This window comes from Thalassophryne amazonica, chromosome 7 (assembly GCF_902500255.1).
Source record: "Thalassophryne amazonica chromosome 7, fThaAma1.1, whole genome shotgun sequence".
Taxonomy (NCBI): domain Eukaryota; kingdom Metazoa; phylum Chordata; class Actinopteri; order Batrachoidiformes; family Batrachoididae; genus Thalassophryne; species Thalassophryne amazonica.
The window spans coordinates 37478709-37499922 of NC_047109.1; the positions used below are offsets into that span (position 1 = coordinate 37478709).

Consider the following 21214-nt stretch of genomic DNA (forward strand, 5'->3'; position numbering starts at 1 on the left):
ATTGTTTACTGGTTAGGTATAAATTGCAAATTTCTCTAACTTTCCATTTTTGCAACATTCATCCTTGACCCAAAATATACAAGGATACCAAACAGCAAATGTCAGCTCTCCCCAGTTTCTACATGATTGAAGCCATAGACATGCATGCACGCCTGGCTTTTATAACATACGTAGATGAGTTTTGTAAAGGAACATTTGCATGTCGTCTTTTGCAACCCATTGCTTCATGGAATAGGAGAAAGAAAGCCAACTGTAGTCAAAATATTACTTTAAAAATAGTTTTTAAACTCTTCCATTGATCAAGAAGCTACAAGATGATGCAACGGACAGGTTTCTCCAGTCAAAGCCACAGGTATTACCTCTTTAGAATTGTTACAGATGTCTTTGTGCCTTCTCTCATTAATGTCTTTGAATTATTACAGCGGAATCATTAAAAATACCAGAGCAACTGGTCAGTTTTGTCTAAAAGCAGTAAATTTGGCACACATGTAAACTGATGTATTCTAAGCCATGTTTCTTCAATAGAGGTATGCGTACCCCTTGGGGTACTTGGCAGTATTGTATTGCAAGGGGTACGTGAGGGTGTCGACTTTTACACCCATTGTCCTCAGTTTGATGGCATCCTCACCAGCAGGGACATGGAGAGAACCAAAACTATCCTGAATGGACACGTACTTTACATGATGAACAAGTCAGAAACCCATCTGCATTTTCCCACAAAACAACTGGAACATTCTACCTGTTCACCGCTGGGAGGAGCGACTGGATGTGTCAAGTTTCAAAAACTTTGCTGACATTTTTGAGCACTGGAACGCCTCTTCGTATTTGGCTTGAACCAACCTCTGAAGTAGCAGCAAAAAAAAAAAAAAAAAATCCCTTTAAAACCTAAATCGCCCTTTTACTGTTGTACCTAACGGTTGCATATTGACATTTATACTCACATTATTTATATACTGTACAGTTTGGGCTGGCTGTTGTAAATAATACTACTCATTATTTAGAACCAAAATTAGGGACCCTGGCTGCTCAACCTCAGTCTCTGGATGACCTACAACTTCATAGGATTTAAAGCAAGCTGCTCTAATCAAGGGTTACTTAAAAAACAAACACAGAACCACTGTTCTGAGCAAACTTGGATATTGAACCCCCTGAATTTTGCCCAGAACATCCAGGGCAGATATTTTTCAAAATTCTGTGTTGCAGTTAAGGATCATAGTCATAGATATGTCTTACAGATGATATACTTGCTCCCAACCAACCACTGGGCTAGGATTGATCGTGGCATTCATCCAGTGTTGGGGAAAGTAACTTTGGAAAGTTACTTCATTAGTTAATCTATACAGTTATATTTTAGTTACTTCTTACATTTACTTCATTAGCATTGCGGACACCTTGTCGGCAGCTGCTGAATGTAATTAATAAAGTTACTCAATCTAATTTGGTTATTTTTAAGATTTAGTACTCAGAAAAGTAACTAATAGTTACTTTTCTGATTGCTCAATTTTACGAGTAACCAAGTTAGATTACTCGTTACTTTATTAGTTACATTGCTTATTAGTTGCAAGTTTTCTGCAGATTCTAATAAAGTAATTGCATAAAGCTGCTAATGAAGTAACTGCATAAAGCACCTGTATAAAGCAACTAAAAAAGTAACTAAAAAAGTAACTTGTCAAAGTTACTTTCCACAACACTGCATTCATCATGTTCAAAACAATCATTCATGACCATTCTGAAAAATTGCAAACTTTCCAGCAGCATTATAGATCTGCAGGCGGCCTACTGGTATGTTTCACTGTATAAAGACATTTGAAAGAGCAGTCGAGGCTTCAGAACAATTTAGCTTGAAGTGACTTACAAGCTCAATGACAAAACAACCAATTACAGACTAAATAAGCTTTAGGGAAATGGACTAATTACAGAGATAAGTAAAAAAAATTAAGTTACCCTTTCCACGCATCACTCACTCATCTTCAACCGCTTTTCCAGGTTGGGGTCGCAGGGGCAACAACTCCAGCAGGGGACCAAGACTCCCTTTTCCCGTGCCACATTGACCATCTCTGACTGGGGGATCCCGAGGCATTCCCAGGCCAGTTTGGAGATATAATCTCTCCACCTAGTCCTGGGTCTTCTCCAGATGGACGTGCCTGGAAAACCTCCCCTGCGAGACGCCCAGGAGGCACCCTTACCAGATGCCCAAACCACCTCAGCTGGCTCCTTTCAACGCAAAGTAACGACAACTCTACTCTGAGCCTTCCACAGATGACCGAACTTCTCACCCTATCGCTAAGGGAGACACCAGCCACCCTCCTGAGGAAGCCCATTTCGGCCGCTTGTACCCGTGATCTAGTTCTTTTGGTCATGACCCAACACTCATGACCATAGGTGAGAGCAGGAACTAAGACTGACCAGTAGATTGAGAGCTTCGCCTTTTGGGTCAGCTCCCTTTTCTTCACAAGGGTACGGTATAGCAAATGCAATACTGCCCCTGCTGCGCCAGTCTCACGCTCTATCGTCCCTCACTCATGAACAAGACCCCGAGTTACTTGAACTCCTTCACTTGGGGCAAGGCTGTATTCTCTACCCGGAGTAGGCAATCCATTGGTTTCCTGCTGAGAACTATGGCCTTCAGATTTAGAGGTGCTGATCCTCATCCCAACTGCTTCACACTTGAGTCTTGGAGGTCACCGGCCGATGAAGCCAACAGGAACACATCATCTGTGAAAAGCAGTGAGGAGACCCCGAGCCCACCAAACCGGAAACCCTCCTCCCCCCCAACTACGCCTCGATATCCTGTCCATGAATATCACAAATAGGATTGGTGACAAGGCACAGCCCTGGCGGAGGCCAACCTCCACCGGAAACGAGTCCGACTTACTGCTGAGCACCTGAACACAGCTCTCACTTTGTGAGTAGAGACTGGATAGCCCTGAGAAGGGACCCCCTCACTCCATTCTCCCGCAGCACTCCCACAGTATCTCCCGGGGTACCTGATCATACGCCTTCTCCAAGTCCACAAAATACATGTAGACTGTATAGACTTTTGTTACCCTTTTCAATTATCCTGAAATCTGAGAGCAGGTTAACAGCATTCAAAACAATTTAAAAAAAATGGGCACTTTGGCGAACTTATTCATCATTTTGGACACAAGTATCAATTGTAATTATAATATTCCTAACAATCAGCCTCTCACTAGTGCATAAATGTAGGTAATAAATCCAACAAGTGAATGGTGGCAATTTAGGAAAATAGCTGTAAGCTGTCCTGTGCAAAATTCAAGAGGGCTCAATATCCAATTTACTAACCCTATAATAATGCCAAATTTCACTTTTAGACAAAACATTCCAACTGCCATAATGCTATATTCTTTGTATTCTTTAACTGATGTAGTCAGTCATATATTATGAAATGTTAACATATACATCATGACCTGTCCCAAAAGGTCACATTATATAATGCAAAGTTATAATTAAGTGTAATGCAAAGTTTCCCTGGAAGATTGTTTCACAAACCTGCCAATTAACAATAAGCGCAAGTATTTATTATTACCATTGGTTGTCATTTTGTGATATCTCACTAAGTTTAGTTGGCATTACTCATTGGAGCAGTCCAGAGGCATTTCCTCTTAACACTTTCAATAATCGATATTCTACAGGCTTTGGCACCCTCTGCAGGCTTTTAGCAGCACAACGCCATGATGTATAAAAAGATGTGCAAGTTAAGAGTATTTTCACAAAATGGAATCAATATGGTGCTAATCAAAACCAAAATGAACACCAAGACTTTAGAAGACACTTTGGCACTTCAGCTACGACCGGTATTACTCAAAATCCACAACAGATGCATTAGATGCATATTTACTTAGAATAGCACATACTGAGCTAAACTGGTTCAAAAATTCAGTGCATCTGTACACCAATAATGAAGTTTGTTTTAGTGGGAATATTAAAAACCACCAGGTCTCATGCAAAGCTGGGGAACCTGCTGTGAGCGGCATTAACCTGTAGGTGGCACTGTGACACAAAATGCAATGGCTAAATCATGACATCATACCGAACTGTATTGTGCCTTAATCTTCTGTGGTTGCCACAATTGCAGGGACCAATCTGTACAAATTAAATATTTTATCCAGAAGGAACAGCAGGAATAATGCAGGTAGTGAGTGAGCTTTGGCTGCCACATGCTGTTAACCCAGTGAGGAAAAACTCAAAGGCTTTTCATTCTGGGGAAAAAAAGAAAAATGTCAACTGCTTCACTTCATAAGCCATATTTCAACTACAGAGGGGGGAAAAAAACCCTCAAAGTTATACTAATGTTTTAGTTTGTTTGCTCTTCTAGCAGGCTGTGAACATATTTTACCAATTTTAGTCAAGAAATCATCTAATTTGAACCTTTTAATTTGCTTTTTTGTCACCTTTTTTTTTTTTTTTTTACTTGAGTGCTTAAACAAAGCTAAACACAAAACTCAAAGCCTTTTTTTTTTTATAAATACACAAATTCAGCAGCATGATCAGGTATAAAACACCAGTTCAATAAATGAGCCAAACATTTCAGTTAATCCAAAACATTTATTAAGCAGATTTCTTGCTTGCAGCTGCAACCTGTAGAGACAAGAAAAAAAAAAAAAAAAAAAAAAGTTAAGTTTTTTGGCACAAGACAGAAACCAGAGCTGAACCATTCATTACACAAACATTTTCATGGTTTCCTCAGAGGAACTTTGACCTTAATCATTTTGGGGGGTTTAACATTTAAAAACTGCATTTTCCCCAGTGTGTCACTCCTACATGAACAACCTGAAGGAGTTGCACACTGCCAGCATTCAATTTCATGGGGACATGAGAATTAACAGCTTAGAGGAGAAAACATTAGTGGTGCAGCTGTTCAACAAGCACAATAAACTGACAGAGAATGTGTTGGAATACGTGTCTGCAGGGGCAGCAGCATCACAATCATCAACATCACAAAGCAACAACAACAGAAAGATGGTCGGTGATGGAGGGACGGAAACGCACCAACATGTTTGCGTCAGAGTGCTGCAGCATGCAGGCGGGGCAGGGTCTGCTCATTAGCATGGGTAAACAGGGAACAAAACTGGTGCCATATGGAGGGCCCGCCAAGCATGAAATTCCCTCCTCGTGTATATCCCTTTACCCTTGGATTATCACAACGCTGATGCAGCTCTCCTCATTTTGACAAGTTCAAGCTATTTTTTTTTCTTCTCCTCCCTATTGTAAGTGCAGGCCAGCAGACAACTAGAGATGTGTGGCACAAAAGACACACACAACTCACTTGACCGGGAAAGGAACATCTGGCCAAGGAGAAGCACTTTTAGAGACTTTCGATGCTAAAATCCAACTCGGGTTTTGTGCTTGCAGAACAGAGGGACAATAGTCATTTGATCAAACATGCTGAAAGCATCATCCTCAGCCCAGCAGAACATAATGGCAGGTGTACTACGCAGCACCTGAAAAGCACCTTTGGTTAACAGCACAATGCTGTGACCACATCCAGCCCAAAAGCAGGGAACCTGACACTAAAGCATTTTAAAACATGGTGCTGCCATTAATCCAGACTCCAATAAAACATAATATTCATTCAAACAGTCATTCTGAGCCACCCTCACACGTGGAAACACCACTGCATGACAATTCTGTCATTAGGAAGTCATTAGTCCAAGCCAACCCATATATTGGCTTGTCGATAATGTCAGCTAATATGAGCCTTTCACAAACATATCAGCATCAGTTTGCTAATATGAAATTTTTTTAGTGCAGGAAAAACTTTGGCTGATGGAAATGGTGTGACCGCATTGTTTGCAATGCTGTCAAGCATGGCTGAGACCCCATCACCTCTTGTTCACATTAGCTACATGAGACAGAGGCAAAGAAACCAGCTGCCATTCATTTTCACTCAGACTAGGTGTCTGACAGAGACAGATCGTCAATATGCCATCAGGTCGGTGGGACCAAAGTAGACAAGTATACATCCGCAGACACATCGGAATCAGAATTGTTTTTACTCCACATCGGCATCGCTATTCCCCCAAATGCCTATCGGTCACAGTCTATTAGGAAACAAAACCACTGAATAATTTCAGTGTTGTGCAAATCAAATAAAACAACCATCCAGTTGATACTTTGTCAGATCCATAATTATTTGGAAAGTGACTTTTTGATGGGGAGTGTAAAGTGTTATGTATCCTGCACTGTTGACTTTGTGGATGTAAATTTATTGTAAACTAAAATAGGAAAGACTGCAATGAGCTCACATTATCTTTCATAACCAGCATGCTGTGGCAGACAGTTAACCTCTGGGTGTTCTCCAGCTTTTAACTGAAACTAATGAGGACGACCCAATCAAGTTTTTTTTGCCCCGATCCAAGCCATTAAAGATAGACTATCTGCCACTATCTGCCAATAAAAGTCCCCATCCAATAATCTATTTTCTGAGACATGCACTTGCAGAGCACACTGCAAGCACATTAAAGTCAATCCAATTCTTGACAACAGAACTCTGTAATGCATTAAGGAAAAATTATCTTCCATCCAAGATGCTTCTTAATTCTTTTAATTTATTTTACAAAACAAAGGAAACAATTTTTATAAAGCTCTCACCAATTACCCTTTGTGGTACAATTATACTAGGACTGCACTTGATGAGAAAGTTGCCTCCTTCTGGGTGTTCCCGTTAGGGGTCGCCATAGCAGTGCAATCATTTCCATCTCACCCTGTCCTCTGTATCTTCCTCTGACACACTAACCACCTGCATGTCCTCTGTCAGCACATCCATAAACCTCCTCTTTGGCCTCCCTCTTCTCCTGCCTGGTGGCTCCATCCTCAGCATTCTTCTCCCTATATACCCTGGGTCCCTCCTTTGCACATGTCCAAACCACCTCAATCTTGCCTCTCTGAGTGTCTCCAAACCATCACACCTGAGCTGTCCCTCTGATATGTTCATTTCCAATCCTATCCATTCTCATCACTCCCAAAGAGAATCGTAACATCTTCAGCTCTAGCCTCCTGTCTTTTTGTTAGTTCACTGTCTCCAAGCCGTACAACATAGCTGATCTCACGACTGTCTTGTAAACATTCCCTTCACTCTTACAGATATCTGTCGGTCACAAATCACTCCTGCCACCTTTCTCCACTCACTCCACCCTGCCTGCACTCTCTTCACCTCTCTATCACACTCTTCATTACTTTGGATGGTTTACCCCAAGTATTTAAACTCATCTACTTTTACAACTTCTACTCCTTGTAACTGCACTTGGCTCTCTCATTCACACACATGTACTCAGTCTTGCTCTTACTGACTTTCACTCCCCTTCTCTCTAGAGCATTTATCCACCTCTCCAGGCATGACTCAACTCAACCTACTCTCACTACAGATCACAATGTCATCTGCAAACAACATAGTCCATGGAGACTTCGGACTGATTTCATCTGTCAACCTGTCCATCACCACTGTGAACAAAAAGGATTCAGAGCTGATCCTGGGTGTAACCTCCACCTTGAATAAGTGTCATTCCTACTGCATATCTCACCGCCGTCACACGATCCTTGTCCTTATTCTGGACTACCCTCACATACTTCTCTGCCACCCCAGACTAACTCATACACTACCACAACTCTTCTCTTGGCACACTGTCATAAGCTTTCTCTAAATCCAAAAACACCCAATGTAACTCCTTCTGGCCTCTATACGTCTCCATTAGTATTCTCAGAGCAAACACTGCATCTGTCATGCTCTTTCTCGGCATGAAACCATATTGCTGCTCACAGATCTTCACCTGATTTCTAACCCTAACTTCTACTACTCTTTCCCATAACTTCATGCTGTGACCATTTGATGAGAAAGTCAACGCAATTATTGTGGGAAATATTTCAAAATGGTAAATGTATGGTTTTGTAATCTTGTAATCCATACACCATTAATGGTCTCAAAATGATACAAACCAGATTGGAAGACTGTGCGTCCACATGAATACAACCTGCGGAAAAACTGCTGTGGAATGCAGTTTTTCTGCAAAAGCCACATTGATAATTCTGCTGTGCACCCTGCTGGCAAACAGGTGAAAACTCAAACACACTGCTTTACTTTAAATCCACAATAAGTCTCTTTAGCGTCTGTCTCACTGTTTGATAGTGCGGAGTCTATTAGAACACCCACTGAACCCTCTCTTTCTTAAAAGGCTTTATTTTATTCAGTGTGCTGCTTTGTAAAGTTCTCGCTTCTGCTGCTAGCATTAATTAGCTCCTTACACCAGTTATGCATATGCTCCATGTCTTCTCCAGTTTCTGTGGGAGTCTTACACCACCACATACAGGCCTGGCATATATACTACAGCGTTTTCAGTGGTGCAGTAGTGACAGACCACTTTTAGAAAATGGAAAAGATTGTATCCGTTTCCATGTGGTCAAGGCCTTAGTTTGTAATTTTAGATATGTAAAGCTGAAGTTGCAGGAAATTACTTCTATTGGCTTACCCCCCTCCAGAGCACCTGACCTCCAGTGCCATCAAGCTCTACATTTCTGGAGAGACCTTTGCATTTGCAGTCAGTTTTAGCCATTTTCATCAGTCCAAGATAAATTTATGTGCTACTTCCTTGTTGAGTGTTTGGTTCCCATTGCGCTGACTGCGCGGGAGCAATTCTTGCCCCATTAAATAATGCGGGCGCCTCCACATAACAGCACGGTGATACGTACTTGGTATGCAGTCTTTCAGGATTGTCCCAGCATGCAAGTGCCCATGGTGTGGCCCTGCTCTGTAGCACCTGTGCTAATGTTAACATTACAACTGCTTTCACATATGAATATGAAGTGCAACTTCCAAATTCCAAAAACTTGCACCACAAGCCATAAACTGCCCCCCACCTTTCCACAAGAGTGATCAGGAGATGATATATCCCCCCGGAACCCACAAATCAGAAATACAAAGCGTCTGGAGATCACCCAAGTACACCCTTATGCTAAGTATGAATGAAATTGGTGAAGCTGGTTCTTGAGATATCGTGCAAACAATTGAAAATGGGCTGACGGACATAAAAATTGTCCAATTCCTGATGAAAACAGTGACCCATCAGAATCATGAGCTTTGTGATGTTCTGCACCCCCAACTCCAGGTACTCTCATATCATTATCAACTGTGAAGTGCTCTGAACTGCTGCAAACACACTAGTGCTATCATTGAATTTTAAGTGCCAAACAAGTAAAATTTAAATTGGTTGACAGTGTTAGCATAAACTGGCAGAGCAGTGAAAAAAAAAAAAAAAATCCTACCTGGCCAGCAATTCTGTCCAGATCCCTGGTTCCCTGTGGCGTTAGTCTGCGACCACTACAAAGAATAGAGAACCAAACTCAAAAGAAGGAAATGAGGCAGCATAACTGGGTACATCAAACTAAACAAACCCAATTGAAAATCAATACACAAAATGTAACCATCTCTATTCACAACACTGAACACAATTTTACTGTCACAGCAAAGCATCTCATGGATTCTTTGCACACATTAGCAACATTAGCAAAAAATTGCACTTGCAATTTCAACTTAAAATGGAACTGCACGTTTCAAAAGCTTTTATTGCAGTGACTCAAATTGAAAAATTCTACCACACACCATCAAGAAACCAGTTACCCAGCCTCACAATGAGTCCTTTTCAAATCATGGCTATGCTGAGATGAAACCACAGACGACAAACTCAGATGATGCAACACGAGAACAATAGTCAAGTGAAAATGTTATGCACCAAGGAATGTTGGACAATCAAAAGGATGGCCTTTCAACAAAATACTGGGATTTCGAATTATTCAATTTTATTCACCAGTCACACAAATGCAGTCCTGAACAGAATTATTGGGACCCCCTGAATTTTAATAATTTAAATTATGTTCTGAAATGGGATTAATCCAACTGTAGAATGAGACTATTGAACAAAAATATCATTTATTTAACAATAAAATTATTTAATGTGCTGAAACAACAACAACAGTAGTCCATACAGAAAATGTGACTCAGTTACTGGCAGTTTACAGTAAATCATCACTGCTGGAGACAGTTTTCTTTTGTCAGCTCAGGGTATGAATAACAATTTCTGGACTATAGAGCGCATCTGAATATAAGCCACACCCACCGATTTTAAAAAGGAAAACAAAATTGTACATAAATAGGCTGTACTTGTCTAGAAGTTTCGGGTCTCCATGTTGTAACATGAGATATTTACACAGAAAGATGTTAGGAAGATTTTTTTAAACTTTTAATTAAATACGTACCGTAAATTTTTTTTTCCTGACGAGCACATCAGCCAGCGCTTGTGCACGGTGTCGCACAGCGTCTCCGCAGCAGAGAACTGATTAATTTTAACTTTTTTTTTTGTGGATCATGACAATGTCGTGTGCAGCCATGATCGACTGCTGTCTGTGGTAACTGAGATGTTAATGAAGCTCTGTGACTTGTAGCGCAAAGACAGAGACACGGTTGGGGGGGGGGCGCTGACTGATCTGACAGCGCAACTGTAGCGCAACGTGCCAGAGGATTAAAGTATTTTCAGATGTATTATCAGGACGTGTTGATGAATCCACTAAAGCCCTGGTCCCACCAAATAATGAAGGATGAATAATGAGCCACGCAGCATTTTTTATTTATCTATTTTTTTTTGCTACGAGAGGGTTAATTCAACTATCGCGGGAGAATGGTGGCTCTGAGTGGCTCTTAAGCCCCTTTCACACCAGGGCTGCTTCGAGTTGCTTCATGTGGAGTCATGACGACGCAGGAACATCTGTGCCAGCAGTGCGCAGCAGGGGAGTAGAGGGGAGGTGAGGACGCAGCCTGCAGGTTCTCTGCACAGAGAAATCAGAGTGCAGTTTCGCTGCAGCCAGCCAGTTTTTTTTTTTTTTTAATTGTTCACAATTACTGGATGTGGCCATGTCCCGTCTCTGGCAATCAGTCTGTGAGCAGGACTTTTATGGACTTTATTTAAACACAGTCGTGAGAGAATTTAAGAGTGAATAGCTGCAGCAGCAGTCAGGCTGCAAGCAGCATTTTGTTTTTCTGTGCTCTTTTTGAGCGTGTAGTTTCACTGCATTGTGTACATGGTATAAAGACAATCCTGCGTGATTTATACTTTGGGAACAATGGAACACAGCAGGAATCATAAATTGGAGTCAGGTAATGTACTGTGAGGGTGTGGCTTTGAGTCACGTTGAGTACCGCCGCGTTGCCCTGACTTGCGTTGAAACCACTTCCTTTCTGCGTCCTGTGCTCGAAGCAGAAAAAAATTAAACATGTTTAATTTCTGGCATCCGATTCACTTCATCCTTTGCGGCCCTCGCGCTGCTGTGGTGTTGCGCTACATCGTCTCAGCACTGGGGTGCTTCTACGTGGTGTCGTCATGACGCTGCCCGATGCAGCTTTAGGTAGGCCTGGTGTGAAAGGGGCTTCAGAGGCATTATCTTCAGTTAATGAGGCTCATCTGAGCATGGCGCTAATTTCAAGATGTTCAAAATTTAGCAACAACATCGCGGGGCAGTTTGTGTACGAGTTACTACGACAACTAACGAGGATTTTAGAGGCATGTGCGTGGTGCTTATGAGGCTGCTAAAAGCCCATTATCCCAGTGCCTGGCACCTAAGCAGGACCTGAGAGGCAATTTTTGGAACAAATGCCCTCTTACGCACACAATTCCACCTGCTCTGTGCTCCAGACACTGTATATAAAATAATTATTTTGTTACGGATTAAAATCATTTTCTGCCAAACCTTGGATGCTGAAAACACCTCTAATCACTTCTGGAATCACAGAAGTGATCACAGAAGACTGTTTCATCTGGACTCTTTTTTCCTCTTTCCTGCTCCATGAGAAAACAAGTGTGGGAGGGGCAGAGAGTAGGACTAAACGTGCGTTTGTGCACCGATGTCGCGCAACACAGCACTGCGTGGCTCATATGTGCCATTCGAGGCTCTAATGACTGGCCGGTCGTAGCTCACTAGAGGCTGCTACGTGGCACATGCGGGGTACAGAGAGGCACACAGAGGTGCCTTAGTAGTGGATACGTGAACGTGGGTCATTCGTCGAATAATTACAACACACCCATGCGTGGCTCATTATTCATGACTTATTCGGTTGGGACCGATGCTTAAAACTAATAGGCAAGACTTTATATTTATTTTGTGTGTGAATTTACGCCACAACTGACGTATTTCGACTTGTGAGAAAGCCTGTAAAAATCCAGAAATTAGCCACATCATTGTCTAAGCTGCAGTGTTCAACGCGTGTGAAAAAAATTAGCGGCTTATAGTCTGGAAATTATGGTACATGAATGTTTCAGAGTCACTGAACGTCTAGGGCATCTTCTAAATAATTAATTAAGAAATATAAAGACTATGGTACGAGATGGTAAATCTGTCTGGAACATGTAGCTCCCAAGAGGTGAGTGACCGAGAAAGGGCACTAGTGAGAGCAGCTTCCAGGATATCATGACAACTGTGAAAGAGTTACAGGCTTCTGTGGCTGTGATTGGAACTGCTTACAGTGCAACTTTTGTCTCTTGCATTACATTACACACTACTTTGCAGCATTTCTAAAAGTCTTTAATGCTCAACAACAGACAACACAACATAAACGCACCCATTGGGGTCCTTCTCAATCATCTTGAGCAGCTCAAGGGCCTGCAGCACCTTACGCGCCACATTCTTAGACCCAACGCTGTAGTGGGCAGGACAGACGCCGTTCCTCTTACGACCACCATAGATTTTAGTCATGGAGCCAACACCAGCACCCCCACGAAGGTAAAGGTGGCGCACTGTGGACGCTGGAAGAAGAAGTGACTGCATGATTTTATGCAACATAATTAGCAACCAATGAGCAAACAATAGAAAACAAAAGGGATTATAAATGTTTTTCAACGTTACTAGCTATGAAAAAAACGTTAGCGGTCTAAAAGTTATCGGTACAAAATTTATCGGAAGATAATTGGTCCGATGATGGTTTTAAAACTTATCTGAAATGCTAATCCACTCATGAAAACATCAACTTCGATAATTATCGGTTATCGGATTAGCTGAACAGTGCCCACCACTGTGGGAAACACGAAGCCTTTCAACTGTAAAATAAATGTATCATCACCAACACTTGCCCAGAATTTTAATGAAGACTTTTTCCCTTTCAGCGTACAGAATCTCTTTTGGCTGTCCTCCTCGGCTCCTTGGCTTTTCAAAGTGTTTTACAGCCTCGGGACAGTGAAGCGGCTAAACTTTTAGCATACATTTTCAGCAACAATTCAGTTAATTTTTTGGAAAATCTGTGCTCGACAAACAGACAACCCGAGAACCGGGCAGAAATTTGTCTCTAACCACAGCTAGAACACTGCGGAAGAGAGCTCTCTCAAACAGCCCAGCTTCAGAAAGCCTCCCCCTCTCCTCCTTCCGCTAGGCAGTAAACAAGCAGAGAGCAAACAACAGTGGTTGAGATGATTCACAGTGGCTCTTCTCCGGTATCGGAAAACATTGTGGGCTGGATCAGTATTTTCAGATATGTGAATTACATCAGTATTGGAACCGATCCCTAATTTTAAGGGCCCATAACTGATGAGAGCTCAGTTGCTGTAATTAAAATGTATTCCATATTATGTTACACAAACTCACCATCATACAATAGTAATTTGATTAAGTGCAGTGATTGGGTTGTTCACTCTGGCAACAGGTAGAATTTATGAGCTGCAATTAAATGACCATTTCATATTCAGTCAACAATCAAAAATTAGAAAACTAAATTGTCAATTCAGCTGAAATGACACACAGTTCCCCTATAAATACAGTAGTGCAATGTGACTAAAAAGATTAATCCAGGTTTTGAGTATATTTCTTATTGTTACATGGGAAACAAGGTACCAGTAGATTCAGTAGATTCTCACAAATCCAACAAGACCAAGCATTCATGACATGCACACTCTTAAGGCTATGAAATTGGGCTATTAGTAAAAAAAAAAAAAGTAGAAAAGGGGGTGTTCACAATAATAGTAGCATCTGCTGTTGACGCTACAAACTTAAAACTATTATGTTCAAACTGCTTTTTTAGCAATGCTGTGAATCACTAAACTAGTATTTAGTTGTATAACCACATTTTTTCATGATTTCTTCACATCTGTGAGGCATTAATTTTGTTGATTTGGAACCAAGATTTTGCTCATTTACTAGTGTGCTTGGGGTCATTGTCTTGTTGAAACACCCATTTCAAGGGCATGTCCTCTTCAGCATAAGGCAACATGACCTCTTCAAGTATTCTGACATATCCAAACTGATCCATAATACCTGGTATGCAATATGTAGGCCCATATCAAAACCATAGTAGGAGAAACATGCCCATATCATGATGCTTGCACCACCATGCTTCACTGTCTTCACTGTGAACTGTGGCTTGAATTCAGAGTTTGGGGGTCGTCTCCCTTGGACCCAAAAAGAACATTTTACTCTCATCAGTCCACAAAATATTCCTCCATTTCCCTTTAGGCCAGTTGATGTGTTCTTTGGCAAATTGTAAGCTCTTCTGCATGTCTTATTTAACAGAGGGACTTTGCGGGGGATTCTTGCAAATAAATTAGCTTCACACAGGCGTCTTCTAACTGTCACAGCACTTACAGGTAACTCCAGACTGTCTTTGATCATCGAAATCTTTACAGGACAACACATGCAACAAACGACAAAAATCAGATACCTTTATGCATATGGGGGTTCTGTGATCATGATCAAAAGGATAACTCCCCCCAGTTCTGCCATACTAGTTAATTACATGTACTACTGTACTCATGCTATGGAATAACCAGGGCATTCTGCTCGTACTAAATATGCCTAACAAGGGGTTGGCAGCTGGATGAGCACATAGTCAATATTACATTCAATGGAATGCCCATCATGTCCCAACTAACTTAGAAATGGGTAGAGGTGGGGCACTGGCGATACCCTGACTTGGGCAGGTCGAATGAAGCCTGAACATTCCCTAGCTCACGGTCTGTAACTGAATCTACAGGTAATAGGTAATACTCTTGGTTCAGGTATTTAATATTCATAACGCCATGCATGGGTATTAGAAAAACACAATGCTAAAATACCCATGGTCATGTGAGCATTGTCTTCTTTATAATTTGTAAACTACATATTATAGTGTTCCATGTAATGTTGGGCTTTGTGTTGATCCATGCTTCAGGTTATTCCACACAAACAAGGAATATAAACCATCCTACCAGAGGTTTACGGAGAGGAGTGCTGCTGGAGATGACGACAGATTGATCCAGGTATTAGTTTGGATCTAATTCCAGAACCCCCTTTTCAGGGCCACCCAAATCCACAAAATTACTGCAAACTCCTTTCACATTAGATAAATGGTTAGTACATGACATCAGTCATATTCCAGGATGGTATCTTCGATGAGGTAAGTCATATTCTTCTACATATGCACATGATGGTTCTCCTTTTTCTCCATATCAGGGTGGTATTGCATGATACAACACTACTGTTGTATTGTACATTCTTTCTTCTGCTAACTGAATATGGGTATTCTGCGTTACAGTGGAAGGGAATGTCTTTTTCTCTCTGCACATGCATTTCATATACATGTAATTCAGCCTGGCACACAGGCAGGCTGGGGAAAAATGACATGCTGGCACAGGGAAGGTGGCCTACTGATAGACACCGCAGCAGCATTAGGGCTAAGGAATTGAAAACCAGCTGAACTTTACTACGGTCACAACATAAAACCAAATGGATGCGTTTTCACCACTGGTCAACAGCATAAAACTCCATATCTTTCCCATGATTTGTAAATAACCTTTTTCTGTGTCATGATCATTGATGTCTATAAAACTAACGTGCTTGATTAAATTACTCCAGGAGCCCAAAATGCTTAAAAGGACAAAGTTCTTTATAATTCTACCTTCTTAATTTTGCTGTCAAAGTGAATCAGATTGACACATTTAACCTATTGTAAGGTTAAACACTGTACATAGCTAATAAATATGGATTTAAAAACAGTGCCAACTTTTATTCAAGAATTGAATTGTTTTCACCTACCAGCTCTAATGTAGAACCAGTTCTCATCACTGGGGGCCAGTTCCTTGTGCCTGCCCAGCTTAACGAGATCAACCCAGTCTGGTACCTTTAGCTTTCCTGACCTAGCAACGAGAGACATGTCAGCCTAAAGAGAACTGCAGTGGCTACAACTAGCATTATCGAAGAACAGATATTTTAATGAGATTAAAGTAATCTCAATGACCACAAGGTTAAACATCACTCATCTTGGCCAGTTAATGTATTTTAATGCCAGGTACAAAGTTGTTGAAAAATATGAAACACTCACTTCTTCAGAAAGGCTGCAAGGGCACGAACAAATTCCTGCTGGTTGACGTCTTTCACTGTAACACCTGGCATCTGATCACAAAGCACACCATAATGATATTAAAAACAGTTGCATACTGCCCACATCCAAAAGAGGGTGATCACTTGTTACTGTGAGAGGCCTTAATCTATCCAAACTAGGGATGTGCCTTATCATACATTAGCAACATACAGGTAGAAATTCTAGTCACAGTAAGAATTCATCCAACATGAATGACAAGATGTAATCCAGTCCAAAAATGTTTAATGAAAAAGTTCATATTTACACTCACAAAACAAGGTGAAATTTCAAGCCGCATTATGTAATCTTGGTGAGGACACCTTACAAAAACTACGTAAATGATAAGGGAAACCTTTATGTGTTTCTGGAAAAGAATATTGGTCGATGGCACATTGAATTTTAGACCAATCAATTATCAAACTCAGTAATGGCTTCAAAAATCCTGTGTCAGCTGGGCTCTAAAGCAGCTTACAAACCTTTGACTAGTTTATTTGACACCCCCCCTCCAATTGCACCCCACCCTGCCCACCACTACAAGTGACCTCCCAACTTCGGGTAAACACCAACGATATAATATGCTGGAAGTTTGAAGAGTATCAATCAAACTTTTATTTGTATAGCCCTTTACACAGCCTAAAAGGTGACCAAAGTGCTTTCCAGTAAAAGTAAAAACAGATCACAAAAGTACATACAATAACAATGAAATGAAACCAGGGAAATTAATGTGTCCATAAAACCAGAATAAGACCAACATGAAATGGAACAACACTAAGTGTTAAAAGCCATTTTAAAAAGAGAAGTCTTTAGTTTTAAAAAGATTCAGAGCAGTGATGGTGTGTAAATCGGGGGAGCGTGTTCCAAAGACTGGGCGACTGAGAAAGCCCAATCACCCCAATGTAAGGATTCCAAAATGGAGTAAATCCCCCCCCCCCCCAAAAAAAATTGTACTCACAACACCCCATAATGACAACATGAAAAACGTTTTTGCAAATTTATTAAAAATAAAAAACTAAGAAATCACAGGTACTTATTCACACCCTTACTCAGTACTTTAACAATTACAGCCTCAATTCTTTTTAAATATGATGCCACAAGCTTGGTGAACCCATCTTTGGGCAGTTTTGCCCATGCCTCTTTGCAGCACCTCTCAAGCTCCATCAGGATGGATGGGGAGCGCCGGTGCACAGCCATTTTCAGATCTCACCAGAGATGTTCAATCAGATTCAGATCTGGGTTCTGGCTGGGCCACTCACATTCACAGAGTTGTCCTGAAGCCGCCATTGTCCTGCTAAAAGATGAAGCACTGCAGAGGTCAAGAGCGCTCTGGAGCAGGTTTTCTCTGTATCTCTGTATTCTCTCTGCATATTGCTGCATTCCTCTTTCCCTCAAACCGACAAGTATCCCAGTTCCTGCCACTGAAAAACATCCCCACAGCATGAAGCTGCCACCACTGTGCTTCAATGCAGTGATGTGCCTGGTTCCCTCCAAACATAATGCCTGGCATTCACACCAAAGAGTTCATTCAATCTTCATCTCATCAGACCAGAGAATTTTGTTTCTCATGGTTTGAGAGTCCTTCAGGTGCCTTTTGGCAAACTTCAGGTGGGCTGCCACATGTTTTTTACTAAAGAGGGGCTTCCACCTGGCCACTCTACCATACAGGCCTGATTGGTGGATTGCTGCAGAGATAACTGTCCTACTGGAAGATTCTCCTCTCGTTACAGAGGAATGCTGGAGCTCCGAGAGTGACCATCGGGTTCTTACTCACCTCCTTGACTAAGGTCCCTCTCCCCAATTGCTCAGTTTAGACGGGCGTCCAGCTCCAGGAAAGAGTCCTAGTAGATCTAAATTTCTTCCATTTATGGATGATGGAGGCCACTGTGCTCATTGAGACCTTTAAAGTAGCAGATGTTTCTGTACCCTTCCCCAGATGTGTGGTGAAAAATGAAAAAAGCTGAAACCCCAAATTTACTGCTAGGGTAAACAGTAAATTTTCAGCGGGAGGGCAGCTAGATTTGACTAGGTGTCTGTCAAATTTAAAAACTGTCAAATGTTACCCCAAGATTCTTGACAGTTTTAAAATCCGAAGTGGTTACAGACACAGCAGCTGTAACTCTAAATCTTGGGGCTATTCTTACAGCAGCTGCCGTACTTGATGTTCCATAAGTCAAGCCTTATTTATGCTTGTTCAACTTCGTGACTTTGTGGGCAATGATGTCAACGTGGGCGTGACTCTTCTGAAGTTCTCTGTCACATTGGTGGATGTTACAATGCAATTTACTGCTGGAATAGTAGGGTGCATAACATAAGAACATGGACAGGACTTTCTTTACACCTGCACCACCACTGCTCCTGGTTGTTTTTCCCTTTTTCTGGGCTAATTTGTCCCCCAAAGTCCTCCACTTTAATACAATCATCAACCTCCAAACCAACGTTACATGCAATTTCCTTCCATGAATTGCAAGCCATCTGAGCGAGTTTTTATTTTTTCCACTCAGTTTTGTAAAGTTGGTCGTATGTGCAAACTTCTGCCAAACATCTCCGTAGCCACGCAAAGGACTCTATGTGGCTATGGAGACAGAAGCATAAATCAGGCTTCAGTGTGTGCGACTAGCTCCTTGTTAGTTTTCTCGAGGTTGTCGCAGCATCACTTTGGAGAAGTGGCCAATCCTAAAGTGAGAACTTGTGCTTCCGCGACTGGATGCTCGGTGAAAACACACTCGGGCTGTATGCAGTTCAATTGAAATCAGCCGGTTTGCTTTTGTCTGTAGTTTGCTTCTATCAGCCAGCTGTCATCTATCATTGCCTGGAACAGTGAGATTTATAAACCAAACTCACCTGAAATGAACCTTTGTCCATTAAACTGACTTTGACAAGCCTAACCCAATTCAAAAGTGACCAAATTACATGCATCTGTATCGAGTTTGTCAATGTTTGCACCGACAAAACCCACACCTACAGGTTAAATGCCTGGATGGCCGACCTCCAGACTCGTGGTTGACTTTCCCTGCCTGTCATGTGGGAGACTGGTGTTTGATCTTCTGACAAAAGGATTTTTTTTTTTAGCTCCCTTCATATTAATCAACATTTCTTGTTTCAGTTATTCTGTATTACTGTAAGCTTTGAGTTATTTGGGGCTGTTAAGGTTAGGATGTCACGTCACCACCGTAACAATAACCTACCAATGCAGACCCCTGTGATGTATTTTTTTTTAAGTTCAGGACACAAATTAAGTTTTCATTTAGCCACGATAGCTCATGATATTCAAAACCAAGTGATCGAGCGGCCACACATATCTGACCAATATTGAACAATCCTAGTAGTTGTACCGATCTGTTTTTAACTAATTTCAACTGACTTATCTTACAAAAAAAGGACAAACGACTACAAAAACCGCTCGACCACGAGTCAAGAAACATGTGTACAAATGACCACAGATAACACGAAATAAACTTAAAACTCCCCTCCGAATTCTGAAGTGTATGGCATAACGTCGTGGTTAACGTCAGCAAAAATTAAACTGTTCGCTTTCTGTGGTGCAGTATTTGTTGCTAAAATGGTACAATATAATCAATGTTCGTCAAAACGAATCAACGGACATCATCATAAACATATAAGGTGAACAGACCTAGCCGCTAGCTAGCAGGCCTCAACGCGGCTCAATGGGAGCAAAACTACAACCAGTCAACATGCACAAAAAACCTAATAAACCCACGTACGAGGGGAAGCAGCATTTTAATAGACTATGAATTACAGACGGCATAAACATATCCCAAAAGCAAACATTCACCCTCCGAAGTAATTGTAATATAACACAACAATCAGGAGAGGAAAGCTAAAGCTTTACCTTGCTTGTGGACAGAGAAAGGAAGAGGCTAGAAAGGGGTTTCCGATCCGTGTTCAAACGGGCAGATCTCGTTTATTCACGCGAGATTCCAAAACCTTCAAGTGTATTGCCCGCATAGATCTGTATATATTAATGGATCGCTCATTGGCCCACACACAACTTATACAGACCGCACATAGGTAACAACTGAGCTGATTCTCTCATTTACTTATTTTTGTTCTTCGGATAATGTAAAACTGATCCCTCCTAATCCACGCCTGTCATGATTAGCCATTTCATTTATTTTCTTTCTTTCTTTTATTAATTTGACACTTTCTTCCCTTCTCACTTACTCATATCTCACTGGGACAAATGCTCAATTCTAAAAATGATCATTCTTTAATCAAAGTTTATACAAGTGCTGTGGAATCATCAGCAAGCTTTATATATATATAGTGTGTGTGTGTGTGTGTGTGTGTGTGTGTGTGTGTGTGTGTGTGTGTGTGTGTGTGTGTGTGTGTGTGTGTGTGTGTGTGTGTGTGTGAACAAAAGTGGATGGATAACAAAAGTCATGATGGATAACACCAAAATAGTGGATTTTTTTTTAAATAGTTCCACTAAAAGAATAAAACACCACTTAACTAGCTACAATGACAACATTTATTACCCACAGCTCTATGAGCTTCAGCCTAATAAGTAACTAGAAGCACTCAGAGAGTGCAAACCGCCGCCAAGGCCATAGGGTCACTGACCCTAAAGAGATTCCCTCCTTGGCACAGTGATCTATTCAACAATTCAGTGTTACAACCAAAAGTATGATACATACACTTTTCTTTCCTGTATATTTTACATCCTTGACCATGAAAACATATCACTAGAACTTGGAATCACTCTGATGTCTTTATTAGTTCAAAAGTTATTGTATAAAAATGATTTTTCAGTAATGGCGGTTTTCTTCTGGATCTAGCTCCATAACATTTGAAGCTACATCAAATCTGATGACACCT

The 21214-nt window shown here is 41.2% G+C and overlaps 1 protein-coding gene across 1 annotated transcript; it reads right to left on the reverse strand.

Moving 5' to 3' along the window:
• Nucleotides 1-4547: 4547 nt before the first annotated feature.
• On the reverse strand, nucleotides 4548-20281 carry rps19 (ribosomal protein S19). Its single transcript, XM_034174030.1, has 6 exons — nucleotides 20229-20281; nucleotides 16343-16413; nucleotides 16057-16157; nucleotides 12620-12803; nucleotides 9277-9331; nucleotides 4548-4599 (listed from the first exon to the last, which is right to left on the reverse strand). The coding sequence occupies exons 2-6, from the start codon at nucleotides 16411-16413 to the stop codon at nucleotides 4570-4572; spliced, it is 441 nt and encodes a 146-aa protein (XP_034029921.1). The 5' UTR covers nucleotides 20229-20281; the 3' UTR covers nucleotides 4548-4569.
• Nucleotides 20282-21214: the final 933 nt, after the last annotated feature.